This window comes from Tubulanus polymorphus, chromosome 8 (genome assembly GCF_964204645.1).
Source record: "Tubulanus polymorphus chromosome 8, tnTubPoly1.2, whole genome shotgun sequence".
Taxonomy (NCBI): Eukaryota; Metazoa; Nemertea; class Palaeonemertea; order Tubulaniformes; family Tubulanidae; genus Tubulanus; species Tubulanus polymorphus.
In genome coordinates, this window is record NC_134032.1 from 8883990 (window position 1) to 8904618 (window position 20629).

Here is a 20629-nt window from a genome sequence, read left to right on the forward strand (position 1 = left end):
ATAACGGATGATTCGACTCAATTTTCAGTGCGAATTCAGTCCCAGCCGGGTGCTGTTCAGATTTACAGAAGTATCGGTGTATGGCTACCATTGTGCATGGACAAAGTGGACCGCTCGTTCGCTGATAGCGTTTGTCGCGAAATTGGAGCGAAGTAAGAAAATATTTGTATGCTTTTTACCGCTTGAATGAAATAAGGAATATATCTTCACAGAAAATTCAGCTCCTGCGATAGTTTTTAAGGTTAAACTTCAACGAATAGGGCCAACCCATGAGTCGATTTAACATAAACCTGATCGATGAAATCGAATCGATTTATATTTCTTAGTTAATCCATTTTGTTAAACCTGACCCCGGATTAGAATAAGTTCATTCTCATTTATTCATATCTTAAAAGACTTAAAATTTCAATTCAGCTTGGGTATAACCGGCTGATTGCTGACAGATCTAACGAAAAGTCTCAACTGTTCAATCGATTTGATTTCTTCACTTAATACTAAAAGTCGATATCCAGCAAATTTATTTTTCAAAGAAAACTCCACTCTTTCTACGCGGAAAACTACTCTAAAGGCCACGGGACTATAAAATCAAACTTTTTTATGCGAGAAATTATGTTTCAGAAATATGTATGCTCATTACGTCGATTTCTATTTAACGGAATCTAAGCGCGATAATTGTTTATTTCAATTCTACTTATTTTAGATCTGTGAATAGCTACGGCTCAATGGATGTCGGCGCAGAGTCACGATTTATGTTAAAATCTACTGCCACGGCAGAAGTGAATCTAACTGTGATCAACGAAAGGTAATTTCAGTTGAAAATTGACCTCAATTCGCCAAATAAATTCACTATTGAAAATACAGATTTTCGGTCGTTTTTCTAATCTGCATCAGCGGTCAAAGAAAAAATAATTCGTTTTTCATTTTCGTTTTTCAGCAATAACTGCCCATCCGGGAAACTGCTGAACATTTCCTGTAGCCAACGAAGTGAGTCTCAATCATATGAATCGCGACCTTGGTTTCGCGCTATGTATTATGTTAACTGTGATATGTATGTAACGTATATTGGTGGAGATTGGGCGCCATATTCTTTTGATTTTCTCAAAATCGGCCACCATAGCCAAGGATGTTAATTAAAACTTGAATCGGGGGTCGTACTAATCGAAAATGAACCATTTCTATCTTAAAGAGTAGAATACAACCAAGAACAAGGGGAAATTGTCCCAATGTATTTATAAAAGGCCATTATAGTCAACTTCAGTGGTTCAGAGATTTCTGGAGCCACGCACTATAACACCCCTCGTGCTCGAATACATAATTCCACGGTCAACCCGTCAAACCTTCAACAGGACAATCCCCTAGTGTTAGGGCCAAATAGCCAACTCGATCATTTCATTCTTCTGTACACAGGTTGCGGTAAGCCTAATTCGAATCTGCTAGCGCCTTACGTAGTGAACGGACAGGATGCGGCCGAGGGAAGGTGGCCCTGGCAAGTGGCTCTTTTCGAGTTTTCAATTCACGTCTGCGGCGCTAGTTTGATAAGCGAACGCACTATAATCACCGCCGCGCACTGCATCACTAAGTACGTATTCCCAACAAACATGATCGCTTTCATTAATCCATCTATGACGTCATAAATAGAAGTAACTCAGGGAAATTTGAAAGCTGCCTGTCATGAACGTTAGATCTCCGTGATGACACTAAGCTATGAAGCTCTTGCATCAAATTACCTGGTGATTCGTTTTGAAATGACAAGCTAAATGAAAGATCTTTCCAAAAAACAGGATCCACTTTCATAGACTTGTATCAACTTCAATCCAGGGGCTAACTAATTTGAAAACTGATTGAGTTATCCTCCGGCGTAAATGTTACCAGTAACTGGCCCCATTTATTCATGATCTACCCTTCTATGACATCATCAAATTTCTTAAATGGCCTTATTACTCGTTTTCAAATGATATGCAAATTCCATCCACTGACAAAGCCATTAAATCATCATCAACTGTCATCATTTTTCGTGTCGCAGGGAGTATTACGACAGGCCGGATTTGTACGAGGTTCGTCTGGGCACGAAATATCGAAGCAAACCGAAGAAAGACGACCCGAATTTAGAGACGAGGAAAATCGCCAATATCAGAATACACCCGTCTTTTCACGAGTATCGCGACGGGTTCGATATAGCGATTCTAATTCTGGAAACACCAGTAGCTTTCACCGATTACATACTGCCGATCTGCGTACCCGACACAGACCACGTGTTCCCGCCGTCTTCGATATGTTATATTTCTGGATGGGGACAAACTGATTTCAAAGGTGAGAGGGAGAGGGAGAGGGAGAGGGAGAGGGAGAGGGAGAGGGAGAGGGAGAGGGAGAGGGAGAGGGAGAGGGAGAGGGAGAGGGAGAGGGAGAGGGAGAGGGAGAGGGAGAGTTCATTATATAGTAAGGCTGTCATAAGTAGCAAATCATAGTTTTACTGAATCGTTGAAAGTATTGAGAATGAGAAGGCCTATATAAGTTACTAATCATTATTTTACTTTTGAAGTGTGGGGGTCGTCAATCGTAACTGATCTAAATTTGCCGAGGCAAGATCTATTGAATTACAAATAAGAATCCTGATTTCTCGATTAACCAATTTCAGTGCCGGAGAAACCAGAAATCTTGAAAGAAGCCAAGATGAGACTCGTGACGACGGCTAAATGTAACGGAACCGAGATGTACAAAGGGAGAGTACCGCATACCGCAATCTGTGCAGGGTACAATTCCGGTCATATCTCCATATGCCCGGTACGTTTGCGTTCAAAACAAACTGCACGAAATTTCTTCGTCAAAACGGTTATCAAAACTGAAAAAATAACGAGCTACCCTCCCGGAAATGATGGTTGCCTTAAATAATAAATCACCAAAATACCTCCCAGTAGACACCCCCGGAAATTACCCCTTGCGGAAATGATGGCCTCCGTAAATTCCCTAAGATCATGCCTTCGAATCTCTTTTGGGAAACGTGACTAAAAACGATCCACATTTTTAGTAGGCAATTTTGTAAGGAGATAGGGATATTCATTGAGGAGGCCATCATATTTGGAAGGGTCCAAATCCGGTACTGTGCTCTAATATTGCCAATAGCTCCAAAAGAACTAAATCTTGAAGCGTTTCCACACCTGTGCAACTAGATACGGCCAGCCTAGCTATTTCGGCACAACTGACCTACTCTTTTGTTCTATTGTTTCTATAGGGTGATAGCGGAGGGCCGCTACAGTGTAAGGACCGCTTTGGTAACTGGTTTTTAGCCGGTGTCGCTAGTTTCATGACTCAGGGTTGTAATGTTCCGATGCGACCGTCGGTGTTCACGAACGTCACTCAAATGTCTGCGTGGATCGCCACCACTTCCGGTAGGTCGTTTGTGAAGATGAAAACCATTTTGTATCATGCATGTTTCTTTGAGATAGATATGAGCAGTTTACGAAATTATCTCAAATATCTCCGACCCCATTTAAATGAAGGAAATTGATTTCTGTTGATGAAACAAACGTTTTTCCGCGTGTGCCTCGGGCTTTAGAGTCCGATTTAGACGGGAAATGTTAAGCTGGATCCTGATTTTTCTCGTCTCTGTCCAACAGTAGAATGATCGGGTATTTGATATTTTTCAGACCCGTGCCAGTTTATATGCGACAATGGTAAATGTCTGATCGATACGGGCTTGCTTTGTAACCGGAAAGACGATTGCGGGGACAACAGCGACGAAATTAGACTATGCGGTACGTAATCGAGTAATCGATATATTCCCTTTTATCTGGCGCCACCAGCTCCCACACCAGATGGCGTGCGGATCAAAAATAGTTCATTTTCATTTTAGTTCAACTTTCATCTAGATATACCATCTTGACGTTAAGCTTCCCACGTCTAAAATTAGGCTTATCGTTGTGGGGCAGTAGCACGGTCATAGCTTAGATGTAAGACCAGTCCACAGGGTATTTTGTTCTTTAACGTTCGCTAGTTTATCTAACAACTTACGATCAATGATATGAGACCAATTTATACAGCACTGTGCAACTGGCCCTCATTCACCGAATTCGACAAAATTATGGATGTAGATTCCCATCGAATTTGATGAATCGTCATTTGCCATTAGCAAGAATTCTCGATGCAGACAGTCCACTCTCAATCGTCCTCAGTCTCCGTTCAACCCATTTTTCAACCCGAGCTTTCCGACCTACAATGGTTTACTATAGCCCATTCTAGCACTCTCCACAGAAAGGTACTCTAAAAGTCGGAGAAAATATTTGAATTAAGGATCATCCACCCTATTTTCATCAAGGTTTTGAGGAAGGTTTTTAGGATATCATAAAACCGCACGTATTATCGATCATCTTTAAAAAGAGATAAAACGACCCAGGGATACGTGACAGAAGTGTTCCCTAGATGATTGGCGGCTAGCAGCTGTTTAATCCTCCAAAACGTGCGGAAAAATCTGACTTCGATAATAATCGCGTGTTGAAATACTAATCCTGTTTTGCAAAACTATTTTCAGACGTATCAGTTTCTTGCCAGTTTGAAGACAGTTTTCTGTGCGGTTACTCACTCGGAAACGACCCGTTGCAGTGGTTGAGAATGTCCGGGCCGACGTCGACGACCGAGACCGGTCCACAGGCGGACCATACCACCGGTAACTCAACCGGCTACTACATGTACATAGAAGTAAGTCTAGTTTCATAAAGATAACTATACGAAACTAAGAGAAGAAAACGTGGAGAAGAATTGGGACTTGGAATTTTGTCTGGTAGTCAATCATTGCATAAACTAATGCAACGGGTATGAGAATATGTATAGGGGCCAAAAAAGGCAGATGAAATTTCAGCCAATCAGTAAGCAGGAATTATAATCGTAGACTCTTACTGCATAATGACCCAGTTAGTTAGAGCGCAAGACTTGCTCCTAATGGGTCCGGGGTTCGAGTCCCGTGTAGCTGCATACATATTTTGCAAACAAGATTCCATTGCCAAAAAAATTGAACAGTTCGAAGTTCTGGGTAAAAGGAAATCACCCGTGGTTTCCACGGGTATTATTCTAGCATGAATTATTATCTTATGAGAGATCTTAAATTGTTGAATTTCATAAAAATTTCAGTCGTCCATGGGTCAACCAGGTGACGGAACCTTAATGTGGTCGCCCGAAATCCGACTGAACGAAACCAGCTGTTTAATGTTTTATTATCACATGTACGGAAAGACAATGGGCTCCTTGAGTGTTTTGACAAAGGTAAACTATCTTCATTACTAACCCGTTCAAAAGTACCTCATCGAGTTATGAATCGCCGTTCAAAATATGCTGTCGAATACAAACTATCGTTCGAAAGTATCCCGTTGTGTTGCAAACCAGCGTTCAAGATAATCCCGTCATGTTACAAACCAACCTTCAGAAAATTTTGCCAAGTTACAAAACAAAATTGCACGCACACACGTGGTGGATATGGTGATCTTAGTGATTCGAAAATCTATCCCCATTTCATCGATACTATCTAAATCACTAAGGTGATCTCATATTTTAATTTTCACAAATTGAAGTAAAGTTTTGTTTTATAGTATACTTTATTTAGCTCAGCAAAAAGATATTTGCTTAGAGCGCAGAAAAAAAATACAACTCATGTGAAAATACATTCACAACAAATTACATAAACATGTATGTCCGCCTACAAATAGAAATTATAATGTAATTCCTAGCCATGTCCATATATCATGGCTATAAATCACACTTTAAATTCACCATTTTGCTGGGTAATTCACAATGAATGCATATTACCAGAAATGTATCTTTGGTGTTACAGAATGCGACGAGTATGTATCAGAAATGGACGGTCAGTGGTAATCGCGGTAACGAATGGAGGTTGGGACAGGTGAATTTAGAACCGGGCAATATCAGGGTCGGATTCCACGCCATTCGCGGAGGTCGCTTATGGAGCGATATAGCCCTGGACGACGTCAAAGTCACCTCGGGAGTGTGTCCTCCTTTCGGTAAGAAAGTGAAACAGATTTCATCATATCAGAAAGGAACAACAGTTTGAAAAAGATATTCGGATATGTGAGCGGAAAACTAAGACTCAGTCTGCACCAATAGTTGTAAACCTGGTGGTGGTGTTACGATCGATGAAACTTGCAAGATTTTGTTTTAATTTGACGTTTAAATGGATTGATTTCTTTCGGTTGAGATAAGGTTCCATTACTATCTTTACCTTACTACTTGCTTATATTCGTCGGTCTGTTTGTAGATTGTGGATCGCAAGGATTTAAATGTCGCAGCACCGACCATTGTATCAGTAAAACGGCGGAATGCGACACGGTCTCGGACTGCGCTGACAATTCCGACGAGGACCAATGCGGTAAGTTTACATCGAGATACCGGTAGAAAGAAAAAACCTGAAGAATTTCGCTTCGGATTGTGTGTTGCAAAGGGCAGGTATAGTATTACCTCGCAGCAAAATACAATAATATTTATTGAAACGTTTTAGTGCCACAATTGTAAATTCAAGTTAGTGAAATTTGAATTATATATTATCTAGATTTAAGTTTTTCAAAAATGTAATCAGTTGGTACCACCCTTCGTTAGTTTAGAAAATGAAAAGAAATGTGTATATACTTTTGAATACTTTTTATTCTTTTTACGTTTTACTTTTATCAATTTCTTGATTAATCGATTAATTCTTGATGGATAAAAAGCCGATTTTATGTCGAGTTATTATTTTTTCATAAGATATATGAAATTATTTTATCGTAAATGATTCAATCTTGAGATAAAGAGCCGACTATGGTGGCCAAATCAGCCGCCACATTGAATCAAATTTTTATTTTGCCCAAATCGATGTCACCAGGACGCATCCGTACTGCCCTGTAAGTCATAGTTAACATTTTAACCTTCGTTTTATTTTCTGAAAGGTTGGAGCCCCACTTGCGATATGGAGGCGTCGACTATTTGCGGTTACAGACACCGCACTGTTACTCAGCGATGGAAATGGTCGAGTGGAGCCGAAATCGTCGGTCGAAACGGACCTTCGATCGACCACACGTTCGCAAACGAAACCGGTAAGGCACTCTTCATCTAAAAAACAAAATGAGGAGAATACGTTCATTTCTTGAGAAGCATCGTGGAAATGATTATGCCTCTAAAACAACCATGTTTTCCTTGTTCATTTTCTCCATTGCAATTTCATTTTCAAAAATTAAAGTTATTCTATGCGCCATTCATGAAAACACAAAGCAGATCAAGTGTAGTCTATTGGTCAAAATTGTTACTATGATCTTATTCAATAGATAACTAACCCATATACCAGTACAAAATGTTATTTTTGGTTTAAATATAAACACTGAACTTGAACATGTGGAATTGAAAATTAAGTAACAAGTGCACAAATTTCTGAGCGCGCACGTTACAGCTAAAATTTCTAAAAAGAATGATTGAATCCATATAATATAATCCATCGAATGATACAAATATTAAAAGCTATTTTAAGCTTCACTCGATCTTTGAAATAATTTTGCCCAATTGCGGGTCATTTCATTATTTTATAACATGTTTACCGGTATTTCTAAATTAAAAACTTAAATTGTCAATTTTAGGTCATTTTCTCTACTGGACGTCCAAAGACAACCCGTCCAGTTCCGGCGCGGCTGCGTTCGAGTCGATCCCCTATGAGGTGTCGGGTACGACTTGTCTGCAGTTTTACTATATGATGTACGGGGATTCTCCACTAGACATGGCTGAACTAAGCGTCCATTATCTAGGTAATTAACTTCCCTACTCAAGGATTCATGAAAATCTTATATCTTTGTAAAGCGATATATTTGAAATATTTGAATCAAAAACGAATAGGAACTAATACTCACATGAAATCTCGAAGAAAAATAATTTCGGTTAAATTTAGAAGTAAAGTCGATTTTATTCCGAGATATTCTGTCAAAAAAATTCATTCGTACTAGCGTTCTTGGTCCGGGCCAAATTCGGCCTGTGCCGAATTCGGAACACCTTTCACATTCGTGGCCCCGTGTCTGTTCGAAAAAAAAACGTCGGAGCAGGTCCGAGCCAAATTCTAGCACGAGAGAAATGATTGTGTTTGAATTGCCAATTGTTACGGAAATTACTTCACTTTGAGCATTATTTAGTATCGAATGAGTGGTTTACGCGTGAGCGCGCACACTTATTAGGCACGGACCAAATTCGGCTCGAGCCTGATCCGTGCCAATTTGGCCCGGGTGAAATCGTCTCCGTGCGATCGCGGCTATAATATCCAATTTAACGAATCCGATTTAGGTATACAAAAAGGTTGAAAATTAAACGTCTTAGGCTCTTTCGAAAACATTGTATTGTCATTCTAATAATAGTGATAAAAAAACCCTAGAAATTATATTTGTTTTTTACCTATGACTGCAGAAAAGGAATTTCCAATCTATGAACTCGGTATGAAGCGGGAAGTTTTTCAAACAAATACGTCCCCGGAATCCTGCCGCCCGTACATGGTCCTACAACACGTCGCATTATTTCCCATTTACAGGTACTGCTAACAAATTATTCACCATGTGGCGGTCCACTTTCAACCTGGGCGAGAAATGGCGTTACAAAGAACTATATCTGACGAGTTTGGGCGAATACCGAATCGTATTTCAAGTCAAGAAACAATCGTCGAGCGACAGTAATTCAGTAGTGGCCGTCGATGACATTAAACTAACTAAGGGTTTCTGCAAAAAACCAGGTTAGTTCCGCACGAGCCTAAACTTAAACGAGTGATAAAAAGAGTATATTGTATTTCACAAATTCCTGCTCAGTACTTGACTCTGAATGGGAGGTTTTTACCAGAGTCCTAACCTAATCGACTTCACTGTATTTCTTAAACTCTTACTCAGTTTAACATCACATCGGGATAGAATTTTACCATAGTTAACCTAACCGAGTAACAGATTCTACTGTATTTCTCAAACTCTTACTCGGTATTTGACACCAACTCGGGTGAATGAGTGACTCATTCAGTACCTGATGAAGCTTCTATTCATTAGAAGCGTAAGCTCGTGCGTCAAAATAAATAGTTAACCTTTACAGTACTACTCGTCTCGTTACTAAGAAAAACAATGTAAAACTGATAACAATTTTTTTCGTTGTAATTGCAGAAAAACCGGAGGGTTACTGGCCATGTGCATCAGGGGATGAATTCATACCGGATTCTAAACACTGCGACAGTCGTGTCGACTGTTTAGATGCATCGGACGAGACGTAAGTAGATTATTATTTTACTAATATCATAAGTTTATTTCTCCACTTAAAAGTATACCATACGAAAAGTGTAGTCATCACTATTAGATAGAAGAGAAAATAAAAGAAAGAATACATGAATAGAAAAATGACAAAAAGGGACCCCGAGGGGTTATATACAAAAGTCGAATGCCGTGACGTGGTAATTATGTACGGATAAAACACACCGCCCTGGACGGGACTGGGGCCTGAGTCAAATCAATCCCATGCAACTGTGGAACTGACCACAGTCTTCTTCAGCTAACGCGTCTTGGAAATGCACCTAGTGTTAGTGGACCCACAAAACTGTGGACCGCGCTTAAGTCACCATCACGAATGAGGGACGTAATCCTCATCTCATTTGAAACAACTCGAGGACTTAAGTTGAAACTCGGCCCAAGATTCGCATCGAGTTAAGAGCGAGGGCAAAACCAGGGTTTGTAAATAGAGAGATATTAAACCCGCTAATCCAAGATTTGGTTCCCAAATATTATGTTTTCAAATTTTCATTCCAGAAAATGCAATGATTTTTCGAAATATTTCAACTGTTTTGTGCTAGACGGCAAAAAATGTCTGTACGTTGAGGGAGGTTGGAAAACGAACAAAGGAAATACACCGACAACTTTCACCGGGCCGGGGTTCGATCACACCACACCTACAGGAACAGGTATGGTTTAAAATCTGAACTGCAATTTTCACTGCAGAATTAAAGCGTTTGCTGAGAAAATGAACTAATTTTCACGAAAGGGTTTTGAGTAAATAAAACGAGACAAGTAGTACTTTAAAGGTTAACTATCTATTTGATGCACGAGCTTTCGCTAATATATAGTGAGTAGAAGCTTCATCGGGTGAATGAAGGTGAATAGTGTTTTTTAGTTATTGAAAATGAGCTATTTTTGACTTAAGTAATTGAAAATGAACTTTTCTAGACCGTCTCAGAGTAATAGTAATCGAGAACGAACTATTCCCGACTAAAGAAATTGAATGGGAACCTATTTAGACTGTCTTAAAGTGATAGTAATCGGAAATGAACTATTTTGACATAAGTATAAATTGAAAAGGAACGCATTTAGACTATTTAGAACTATTTCGACCTAAGTAATTGAAAAAAGCCTCATTAGGACCGATTTTTAGCAACAGTAATTGAAAATGAACTAGTTTTGACTAAAGTAATTCAAAGATAACTTGTTTAAACTGTTTTCAGTTACTGTAATTGAAAAGGAACTTATTTCGACCCTTTTCGGGTTAATTGGAAAGGAACTAATTCTACTGTAGACATAATATAACTTAATTGAAAAAATTATTTCGACTGACAGTTTTCTTCGTTTTCACATGGATCTCATATATATACGGAAGTCCCCTGGTGACATACGAGATAATCATTTCACAATTTCGACATGAGTCAATATTCGACATAAGTCGAATTTCGAGTTAGTTATGTCGAAATTCTTCTTATTTTTATGTAGAAATCCGGGTACTTATGTCGAATTTTGAGTTATTTTTATGCCAAATTTCGAGATGATAATGAAAATAACACGAAATTCGACATAATTTACTGGAACTGGAAATTCGACATGAAAAGAAAACTCGAAATTCAACATATTAAGTCGGAATTGTGGTGACATTCTCTCGTATGTCACCTAGAGGCTTCCGTATATATATTTGCATGGTCCATACGTGATTTTCTTCAGGTGGATATTACTATATGGAGGCATCTGATCTCGCAGAAGGTGCGAGTCTTAAATTTAGATCTCGTGCTAGATTTACGGTGACCGTTCCTGCATGCCTACGGTTTGCTTACCACATGTACGGCGTAAACATGGGAACACTGCAGGTACGTTAGAATGATCATCACAGACTGAGTTCCACGTTCCCCGAGAAACCTCGATTAGGTTAGAGGAGGCTATGCAAAGAAACCGACAACCGATATAGCCCAGTGCTCCTCAAACGCTATCATATACTATTTTGCAGTACTTCCTTGAAACAGAAAATCAAAAATGTCTTCGTGAATTTTGTAATTGTTGCTTTCTACGTTCAAGGTTCGATATAGAAGCCCGACGGCCCTGACGACACCCTTCTGGTCGATTTCGGGAAACCAAGGCTCGGACTGGCACTACGCCCAAACAGAACTACCATTAAGTGGCGTATCGGTAAACATAGTAATCGAAGGAATCCGTGGAGATGGAGACAGATCGGACATGGCAATTGACGACATAGGCCTGGACCCCGGACGTTGTCCCGCTTACCGTAAGTGTTAGACAGCTGCTGGGTCTGAAACAACTCGGTTCACAGTTGAATCAACCCCGCAAAAGTACAGTATGAGACTGGGTTCAGAGTCGAATTAAACCCATGCAAGTGTCGAACTGGATACTGAGGCAAGATAAACCACACAATTGTACAACCGAGTCTAGAATCAAATTAGACCGTTAAAACTGAGGAAGTTGGTACGGAGTAAAATTAAACCCTCATGAAGTATGAAACAGTGTCCAAAGTCAAATCAATCCCCCGCAACTGTAGAACTGCATCCATGGTCAAGTTAATACCACTCTGGTTCTCTATATTCTATGTATTTTCTTTCCGTTCTGCAGGCTGTCCAAAAGAGAACCAATTCACATGTGAAAATCTACAATGTATACCGGTCGATCAAGTTTGCGATTCTAGAATCGACTGTTACGACCAATCCGACGAGAAAAACTGCTGTAAGAAAAATAACCCATAAAAAACAATTAATCCAAATGATACATTTCTTATCTTTAGGAGTCGCTGGGGGAACTTGGAGGAATGAAATTTAAAAAAAAAACATGTCTGTTCAGGGGGCACTGAGCTCAAGAGGTTCAAAGTTGATAATAATTTTCGTATTTTCAAAAACTCCAGTTCAGGATTTACTAAAACATGTCCCAGTGGCTTCAGTCGGACCTCGTGCAGGGATGAGGGTTTACTACCACCGGGTCAGCTAGTATAAGGGTTCGTGTTGTGTATATTTTCAGCGTGCAATGCGAACGAGTTTCAATGTCGTATGGGAATGTGCATCCCGACTACTCAGGTATGCGATCGAATCGAACAATGCCCTGACGGAAGCGACGAGTTGAATTGCAGTAAGTGTGTTTTGTTTGGTTGAAATACTTCCGGATCCCGTTCCGCAGTCGCAGTTAGAGAATAAACGCGGAGTTAAGATTAGTTAATTTTCGATGAGTTAACTCTGAGTCAAATCTGAACTCATAACTGGGTCCCGCAGATTGGAATGTTTAGGGTAAATAAGGTTAACCATTGATGAAACACTATTCCGCGTGTTGTCACGATGAGAATCCACGCTAATGAAACGAGAGAAAGATGAAGTTCGAAAAGTTTCCTCCAAGCTAGTTATTTAAGTTTCGACAATAAATTAATATGTCATCTTCAGGAAAACGATAGACTAGTGTTCCTGATGATGATACTTTTAGGTTATATAGTCGAAACGTTGAATGAATAAATCATTAGCTTGAAGAAAACATTCGACCCTTATGTCTTTCTCTGTGAATAATTTGGTGATGCAATAGGATAATCTACTTAAGCAGCCATATTTCCTGGATTGGTCTGTCGGGGTAATTTGATTATTTGATATGGGGACTATGTCATGGAGGGTCATGGGGCAGAGTTAGTTTTGGGTAAAGCTATCTTTTTATAGGGGGGAAAATCTGATGATGTCATGTGGGGAATTATGGGCGCTCAAAGTTTGATGCTTTTTTCGCAGCCTGCGAAGCTGGTAAGACTGGTTGCGTAAGCGATGGCGAATGTTTGTTGAACGAATGGTTTTGCGATCGGGAACTCGACTGTAAGGACGGCTCCGATGAAACTAACTGCAGTAAGTAAACTAACGGAAACACCCTTTTAATGTTAACTTCGGTTGAAATAATCCCGCTGATGTTTCGAGAAATCTTGTGGTCGATTTTGATATTTCATTATCAAAAATAATTCTAATGCAAAATATCGGATATATATCAAATAATATAATATATCATAACTATAATTATATCATAAAGGATCAATCCACGTAGAGGCTGTTATTTCAAAATGAATTTTCCATTTATTCTGATAATTCGATTTCGTTCATCTTAGTTTTGAATTCTTATCCCGTGGAATTCTGATATCGGAAATTTTGTTCTGATATCTAATATTTTGACGATTAATTTCTCTTTAGGTAATTGTAAACCAGGCGAATACGTCTGTCGAGATTACTCGTGCGTAGACAGCACACTCCGTTGTAACGGTGTCGCGAACTGTAAGGACGGCTCCGATGAATTTGATTGTTGTGAGTTTTCTATCCCTTAAAAAGATCATCTTTGAAAATTATCAATTTGATTTGTTTTCTTTCCAGCTTAAACTAGTGAAACTTCATTCAAAATGTATTGAATTCTAGATTTTCGTAGTGGGTCATCAATTTTCTGATGATATTCACAACAATTGTTGTAGCTTCGAAATAACGAATACTTCTCCTCCCTCAAATGCTGAATAGCGATCATATCCTTCCCCTTCCCCATCCCCTGGCTAAATAGTGAATACCCCTTCCACCGATCACAAACAGCCAAAAAATCATCACAGAAACAAACCCAAACATTCAAAACATTTTCAAATATCGTTTCAACTATATTTGCCTAAAGTTATTTTGTTGTTGTTTATTTTTTCAGTTTCTATAGACGCTGATTCAGGTATTCTACGAGCTTTGGTCGGCGGCAAATATATTCCAATTTGCACCGATGATTGGAACACTAGTCTAACGGAGATGGTTGGCGAGACGCTAGCGAAGGGGTAAAAATAAGTTGTTCTTGTCAGTGATCTGCGTCCCCTGAAATGTCCCCGAATGGCAGCGCGGATTGGTAATTTGTGGCGTCATAATATGGTGATCTAATTTAGACGTTGTGGTTTTTGAAACTGACCGCCTAGTAATTGCTGAAAGTGTCTAGATTTCATTGGGGGTTTTATGCGAGCAGGCATCTTTTTTAAACGCGTCTATAGGGATAATTCAATTATTCTAGAAAAGGCTATCTATTCGTGGATGTCATTAGTAGATTTATGGATGCAAGCAACGTAATTGGGCACTCACCAGATGGCGCAACAAAATACTGGGTTTTTCATTAAGTAAAAAAATCAGTTCATTATCGATAAAATTTTAAATCGATTTTTAGGCTTCCTTATCCGAAAATTATCAAACAAGCCATCCAGCTTTCTTGCTCAGTTTTTGGTATAGGTCTCACTAAAAATTGATTTACCAACGAAAAAATTTGACTCGACATTAATTGGAATGTAGAAGGAAACTGAAACGCGAAACCCAGTGCCACTAGCGATCCTGGCGATTCATCACTGAATCCTCGCTCGCCACCGTAAACCTTCCGCTATCCTATTCGATTTAGGCGTTCATTAAAGCAGTGTCTTGCTATATCAACAGGAAGCTCCTGCGAGAAGGTTCACTTGTCGCTTCGTTCCAAGGTCCGTTCGCTAGGTTGATTACCGGCTCTGCGGCGCAATTCACTGAGGTAATTACCTGTCAAAGAATCGTAACCGCGGAATACAACGATCTAGGTACGTTAAAAAAACAACCCGTAAAAATATCATATAACCAGCTACGACAATCGAAGAGGGACAGCTTAAAACAATTCGAAGTGGTATTGGAAATTCATATCTCACAAATCCACCTCATTCGCCGATTAGATTGGCTGTCGGTTGCCATCGGAATCCGGCAGATTGTGCCGAGGTCAGCTGTCAGCGGCCATGACCTATTTCCACTGGACGGCAAAGAAGTGAAACCTGTCAAAATTTTCAACGGGTTCTAATGCTGTCTAATAGCTGTCTTTTTGCAGTCGTTTATAGCGCTATAGCTCTAAGGGGGCGCTAGCAATGGGTGATTTTACAATACACAAACTCAAAAATCTATCTCACGATTCGTAATTCAAAAAAGTAATTTCTAATCAATGGGATTGGAAATCTAACTATCAAAAAGCCGTATACATCATCACTAACTGCCCTCTTGGTTCTTCATAAATGTGGTTTTCCTTCAAAACACCGTATTTATAGTAATTTTGTCGAGGTTCTTTTTTCGTACAGTTTGCGGTAAGGCTAGTAACTCGATTTCCACGTCGTACGTGTTGAACGGACGTCCAGCTACCGCCGGCAAGTGGCCGTGGACGGTGTCATTGCGGCTGAACAACCAACACATCTGCGGCGGCACTCTGGTCGGTAAAGACCTCGTACTGACGGCAGGACATTGCATCAAAAAGTTAGTATGACATACATATTTTTCGATCGTTGAAGAGGATGTGAGATGTACCTGTATACACAATGACAATGATAAATGCAGATTTATAAAGTGCCAGTTTCTCGTGGAAAGTTCACCGGCGCTCAAATGGTTCATAGTCAATATGGAATAGATCCCCATAGTCAATTACCCTCTCCCTTACCTCACATGCTCCCTGGCAGGGATTCGAACGCGAAAGCATCGATACATGCCAGAGTACCCTGCCAACTAGCCCTACATGCATGCATATTCGTTATATTTGAGTTCATGAAAAAGCAAGACTATTTACTTAAGCCAAGTTGTCTCCAAGCCACACCTATAGTGGGGGTGATGAAAGGTGGGGCGTTTTGTTCATTTTCCCAAAATGTCCCGAAATTCTGATTTTCTCGACGACATCTCAATGTCCAAGGATCTCTGGTTCCTGAAAGCTATAATTTCTCGATGTCGATTCGGATTTCTCGTAAACGGTCCACGCATTGTCATTACAGGAGCGATCCTATTAGTAGCTATACGGTCGCGTTGGGTACGACCAAGAAATCCCACCCGGACGGCAACAGGGTTACGGCGGAACTGGCCGAAATATGGGTCCATCCGCACTACACCAAAGACTTGTACGACATGGCGGCATTGCGACTGAAACGACCGTTGAATTTCACCGATCGGATACGGCCGGCTTGTCTGCCTGGCCGGGAACGAGAGATGTTCACTTCCAGTTCGATATGTTACACAATCGGCTGGGGTGATATCGACTCAAATGGTTCGTATTTGTTTAGATAATTGTGGCCTTTGCCCTCCCCTAAAAAAAACCTTTCGGTGCGTCTACTCCACAGTGCGGTGTATAAATCGTTGATGAACTTCGCTAGTACGCCGCATCACGGTGTATAAATATTTTCAGTAATCGGTTTTTATCTCTGATGAAAGATGGCAGCACCTGTAAACCAAAGTTATTATTAGTAACTAACGGTACGCAGCGGTATGCCCGTTATAAAAAAAACTGGGATGAAATTTTTCAAAGTAAATCCCCGGCACTTTTCGGGTGTCAATTAGTCAGCACTGGTAGATTTTGATTTTGAAAATGACTGTTAAATGCTGTAACATAAACGGGAAAAATCTTCGCTAAATGTTTCTCTAAAATTTTGAAAATAACTATCATATTTTGAAAAATAATCGACCAATTTTGATACCGTCGGATTGGGTTACGTTACTCCCGAAGTTATGGATACATTGTACTCCAAAAGGAGTCTTTGGATATTTTGAGTGCCCTTTTTGATACGAAACATCTCTTTGCAATTAACGATCAAGTTTTGACAAACTACCGACCAATTTTGAAAATAACTTAAAAGAGGATTCATCGAAATTCTAATTTCTTATTTTAGGAGGCGGAACTGAGGATCTGCAGGAGGGAAAAATGAAATTAATTTCGCTGAATAGATGCAACTCCAGCTGGCACGGAACCATACACGACGTACAGCTTTGCGCCGGTTACGAGTCGGGTACCATGAGCGTTTGCCAGGTGCGTCATCTTCCCGGGTTTGGCCCAGGGTGCACATTGAACGACACTGGCGCCGACCGATTTGCTCCCAGCACAGGGAGACTATTGGCTCCCAAAATTCAATCATATTATAAATTATATTGTAAATATATAATATCATTATTATTTAAAGAGAAGCCCAAAATGATAACAAAAAACAAAGTTCGAAAATGTTTCCCAGAGCCAGTAGTTTATTTGACGATTAATCTATAGTAGTTTTCTTCAGAAAAATCTTAAGCATTCTTGCAGAAACATTTTCGGACTTCGGCTTTCGTTAACATAGTGGAATTCGCTCTATAATATGTTTGTATTTCTCCCGCTCAATCCGTTGGTACAAACATCATGTAGGAGCCACGTTTTTGTGAGATCGATTCCAATTATCCGATCTCAGCGGCGATAAGAACGAATTATATGTTTTTCTTCCATTTTCGTATCTAGGGCGATAGCGGCGGCCCGTTGGTTTGTCAAGACTCGGCTGAACGCTGGACGCTCGTCGGAATTACCAGCTTTTTCCACTCGCCGAACGGATGCGGCAACTCGAAACTCCCGAACGGTTTCTCGGACGTGAAGAAACTGCTGGCGTCGTTCGACTCCGCGTTCCGTAAGTGTCTCTCCGGAATAGTTCGGAGGCGGTAGAAAAGAAGTTTATAGATAATTAAACCTCTCTGCAATGTACGTATTCGGTTCTGGGGACCTCTCCGTTGTAGAGAGGTTTACGATAGTAATTCTATTATCTCTTCTACCGATTCCCGTGGTACACATATCTATACAAAAGGAGAATAACAAAGATATTTGAAATGATAAGAAAGGTTATTCGCAATATTCACATATACATACTGTGTACAGTACACTACAGGGGTATCTGAATATTCTAAGCGTACAACGCCGTCGGTATCAGATTTGATACCTCGATAATGACAGCAAATGAAGATAGATGGCGCATGGGTGAAGACTATGGCGCTATCGTATGTAGCAAGAGCTAAATACACATATAGATCGAAATCGGATCCCCGAGGAGTAAATCCTTGTGGGGGTCAAACACCAGGCCTAGCTCAAAGCGGGTACTGCGACTTCATGTGAACATAAAATAAAGAAGTCAGCAACAGTGCAGAATAACAGGTGTTCAATGAATTCAGATGTATTGAGGCCTCGCTATCGGTATCATATCTGCTACCACCGGCTTTATTGGTCAACTCCCTATGCTTTCACCATTAGGTTTATTCTCGTTTTCGTTTAATAACGTAATTCTAAGGTCACTTAAGTATGGTCCAATATTTTGCCACCTCCTTCTTGAAGCCGGAAAATTTTGCTTATCGGATCTTTTCGTATATCAAAGTTTCCGAAACATAATCAAGATTTGGAATCTCTTCGTGAGTTTCGTTAATATAGATTAGAAATAATTGCAAATATCGTGATGCGTATTCCACCGTAGAACCGGGAGCGGGGCGAAGGATTTGGCCTGATTAACTGATTAATAATATCAAAATCACCGCCGGCTTCGCAGACAATTGTTTACACCGGGTTGATGAGACATCCCGCGTTATTCACAGTTTACTCGGAAGCATTTAGGCCTTCCCGTGCTTTCGAGAGATTGTGCAAGTAAATTTTCGACCGTTCTAGTATCATTTTATCAGTCGCTTCACCCAACATGCGTCAATGCAGCATTTTAGACAATGTCATTAACGGAAAAATTTTGTCATTTTTTTTGTTCAGCCTGCGCGGTACAGTGTGGTAATGGACAATGTATCTATGGAAAAGAACACAAGTGCGATAACATTACAAACTGTCAGGATAAAGCTGATGAGAGTGGATGTCCCGGTAAGTTGATTAAACCCATGCGTGACTATGAAAGTTGACCCAATTGTAGTCCACGTAACACTTCGGAACTGGATTCAGAGAAACATTTAATCAACACAACTGTGGAACTGGATCCGGAGTGAAGTTAAACCAACACAACTGTGTAACTAGATTCACAGAGTCAATCAAAACCCTCACAACTGTGGAACTGGATTCAGGGTCAATTTAGACCCGCACAACGTGGAACCTGGTTCAGAGTCAATTAGACCCACGCAACAGGTGAAACTGGGCTCAGAGTCCATTCAAACCCACTCAACTGTGGAACTGGGCAAAGAGTAAAACTAAACTTACATAACTGCGAAGTAAGATCCATGCAGATTCGAATATGAATTTAAACCCACACCCTTTTTCGAGCAGGGTCCATAGCTGAATCGAAGTGAAATCATCAAGTATTTGTCATATAAAACCAGTTTACAGTAATGCTATACCGGACGTAGACAGATTAACTAATAATAATTTGAAATGAAACTGCTATGCGCGTGTGAAATTGTATCCAAGGTATGGCAGTTGGACTAATCAGTTCCAAGAACCCACGCGATACGAGGAGGAAACATTGTACATATACATATATGAACTAATCGAACTGCCCCGAGTCAAATCTAACCAACACCTCATTTTCCTTTTTTTTTCTTTAGAGCGTGATTGTATCAGACTTCTATCATATTACACGTTACGAGTTGGCCAGAAGTTCGCCAGAAAACAAAAACAATTTCGCATAAACTCCAGCAAAAACTCCTATCAATTTAGGTTTTTTTGCCATTTTTGGCATCCTTGTAATTTGTAATATGTATTGTAGGGTAGAATCATCTGTGCTCAAAACCTCTCTGTAAAACATATGGAGCAAAATAAAATCTTAACTTGTGAAGTTGTGTAATTTAAAGCTACGATCACACAAACGTGTTAAATTTGGCCGTTGTTAGGTTCGGTTCGAGCCACTAGTTTTACACTACCAAATTGTTCCTCGATACAGATACATGCAGAAATAGAATCGTCATGAGTAAATCTCCTGATGAGAAAGGAATCGTTTCCGGAGATAAACGAACTTTCTGATTAGGGACGGGCCATGCGTCTTTGACTCGCGGGGTTTATCAGGGCCAGTTCGACCACGGCCAGACGGCAATCCGAATGATCGCGGCTCACTATCACTCCCCACTACATGTATAGATTTATTCATTTCATGAATACAACATCCTTCGATCTCTTAAAGGGATTTTATGGATGTTTAAGAGACGGAAATTGCTTCTTGCGATTACCTGCTCATATATATAAATGATAATCATATGAAGTGTGAAAGTGTAAAATGCCTACTGTTAATCGATGTAAAATGTATACAAATATAATTACTTTGATGATTGAAAATTGATATTGTAAATATGATTATTATTATCATTATTATTGTTATTAATCCTATTATCATTATCATTAGTGTTAGCATTACTATTACTGTTATTATCATTCTACTTTTCAGCATGTTCTGCGGATGAATTTGTATGCGGAAACGGCACTGATTGTGTATCGTCGAGTCGCGTGTGTGATGGGTTTCCGGACTGTCCGAACGGACGGGACGAACACGCCTGCTGTAAATGTCGACTATAATCTTGTTTGTTCTATCAAGCGCGACTCATTAAGCCGTCTTGATTAATCTCTATTATTGTTGATTAAAACGAAATTATAACGTTATCCGAGCCTACACGGTTCTTTGAACT

General features: G+C 39.9%; 1 protein-coding gene across 1 annotated transcript in view; it reads left to right on the forward strand.

The window, feature by feature from the left end:
• LOC141910238 (uncharacterized) overlaps positions 1-20629 on the forward strand; it is a 40292-nt gene that overhangs the window by 936 nt on the left and 18727 nt on the right. Inside the window, exons 4-34 of the mRNA XM_074800955.1 lie at positions 29-152; positions 701-802; positions 935-984; positions 1408-1579; positions 2024-2310; positions 2636-2781; positions 3230-3386; positions 3645-3752; positions 4526-4692; positions 5122-5253; positions 5819-6005; positions 6260-6370; positions 6924-7070; positions 7605-7769; positions 8537-8734; positions 9147-9249; positions 9783-9934; positions 10959-11101; positions 11307-11514; positions 11856-11966; positions 12255-12362; positions 12998-13108; positions 13445-13555; positions 13932-14052; positions 14690-14823; positions 15346-15517; positions 16024-16292; positions 16912-17048; positions 17505-17667; positions 18780-18884; positions 20392-20502. Coding sequence (XP_074657056.1) covers positions 29-152; positions 701-802; positions 935-984; positions 1408-1579; positions 2024-2310; positions 2636-2781; positions 3230-3386; positions 3645-3752; positions 4526-4692; positions 5122-5253; positions 5819-6005; positions 6260-6370; positions 6924-7070; positions 7605-7769; positions 8537-8734; positions 9147-9249; positions 9783-9934; positions 10959-11101; positions 11307-11514; positions 11856-11966; positions 12255-12362; positions 12998-13108; positions 13445-13555; positions 13932-14052; positions 14690-14823; positions 15346-15517; positions 16024-16292; positions 16912-17048; positions 17505-17667; positions 18780-18884; positions 20392-20502 — 4512 coding nt within the window. The remainder of the gene's footprint in view (positions 1-28; positions 153-700; positions 803-934; positions 985-1407; positions 1580-2023; positions 2311-2635; positions 2782-3229; positions 3387-3644; positions 3753-4525; positions 4693-5121; positions 5254-5818; positions 6006-6259; positions 6371-6923; positions 7071-7604; positions 7770-8536; positions 8735-9146; positions 9250-9782; positions 9935-10958; positions 11102-11306; positions 11515-11855; positions 11967-12254; positions 12363-12997; positions 13109-13444; positions 13556-13931; positions 14053-14689; positions 14824-15345; positions 15518-16023; positions 16293-16911; positions 17049-17504; positions 17668-18779; positions 18885-20391; positions 20503-20629) is intronic.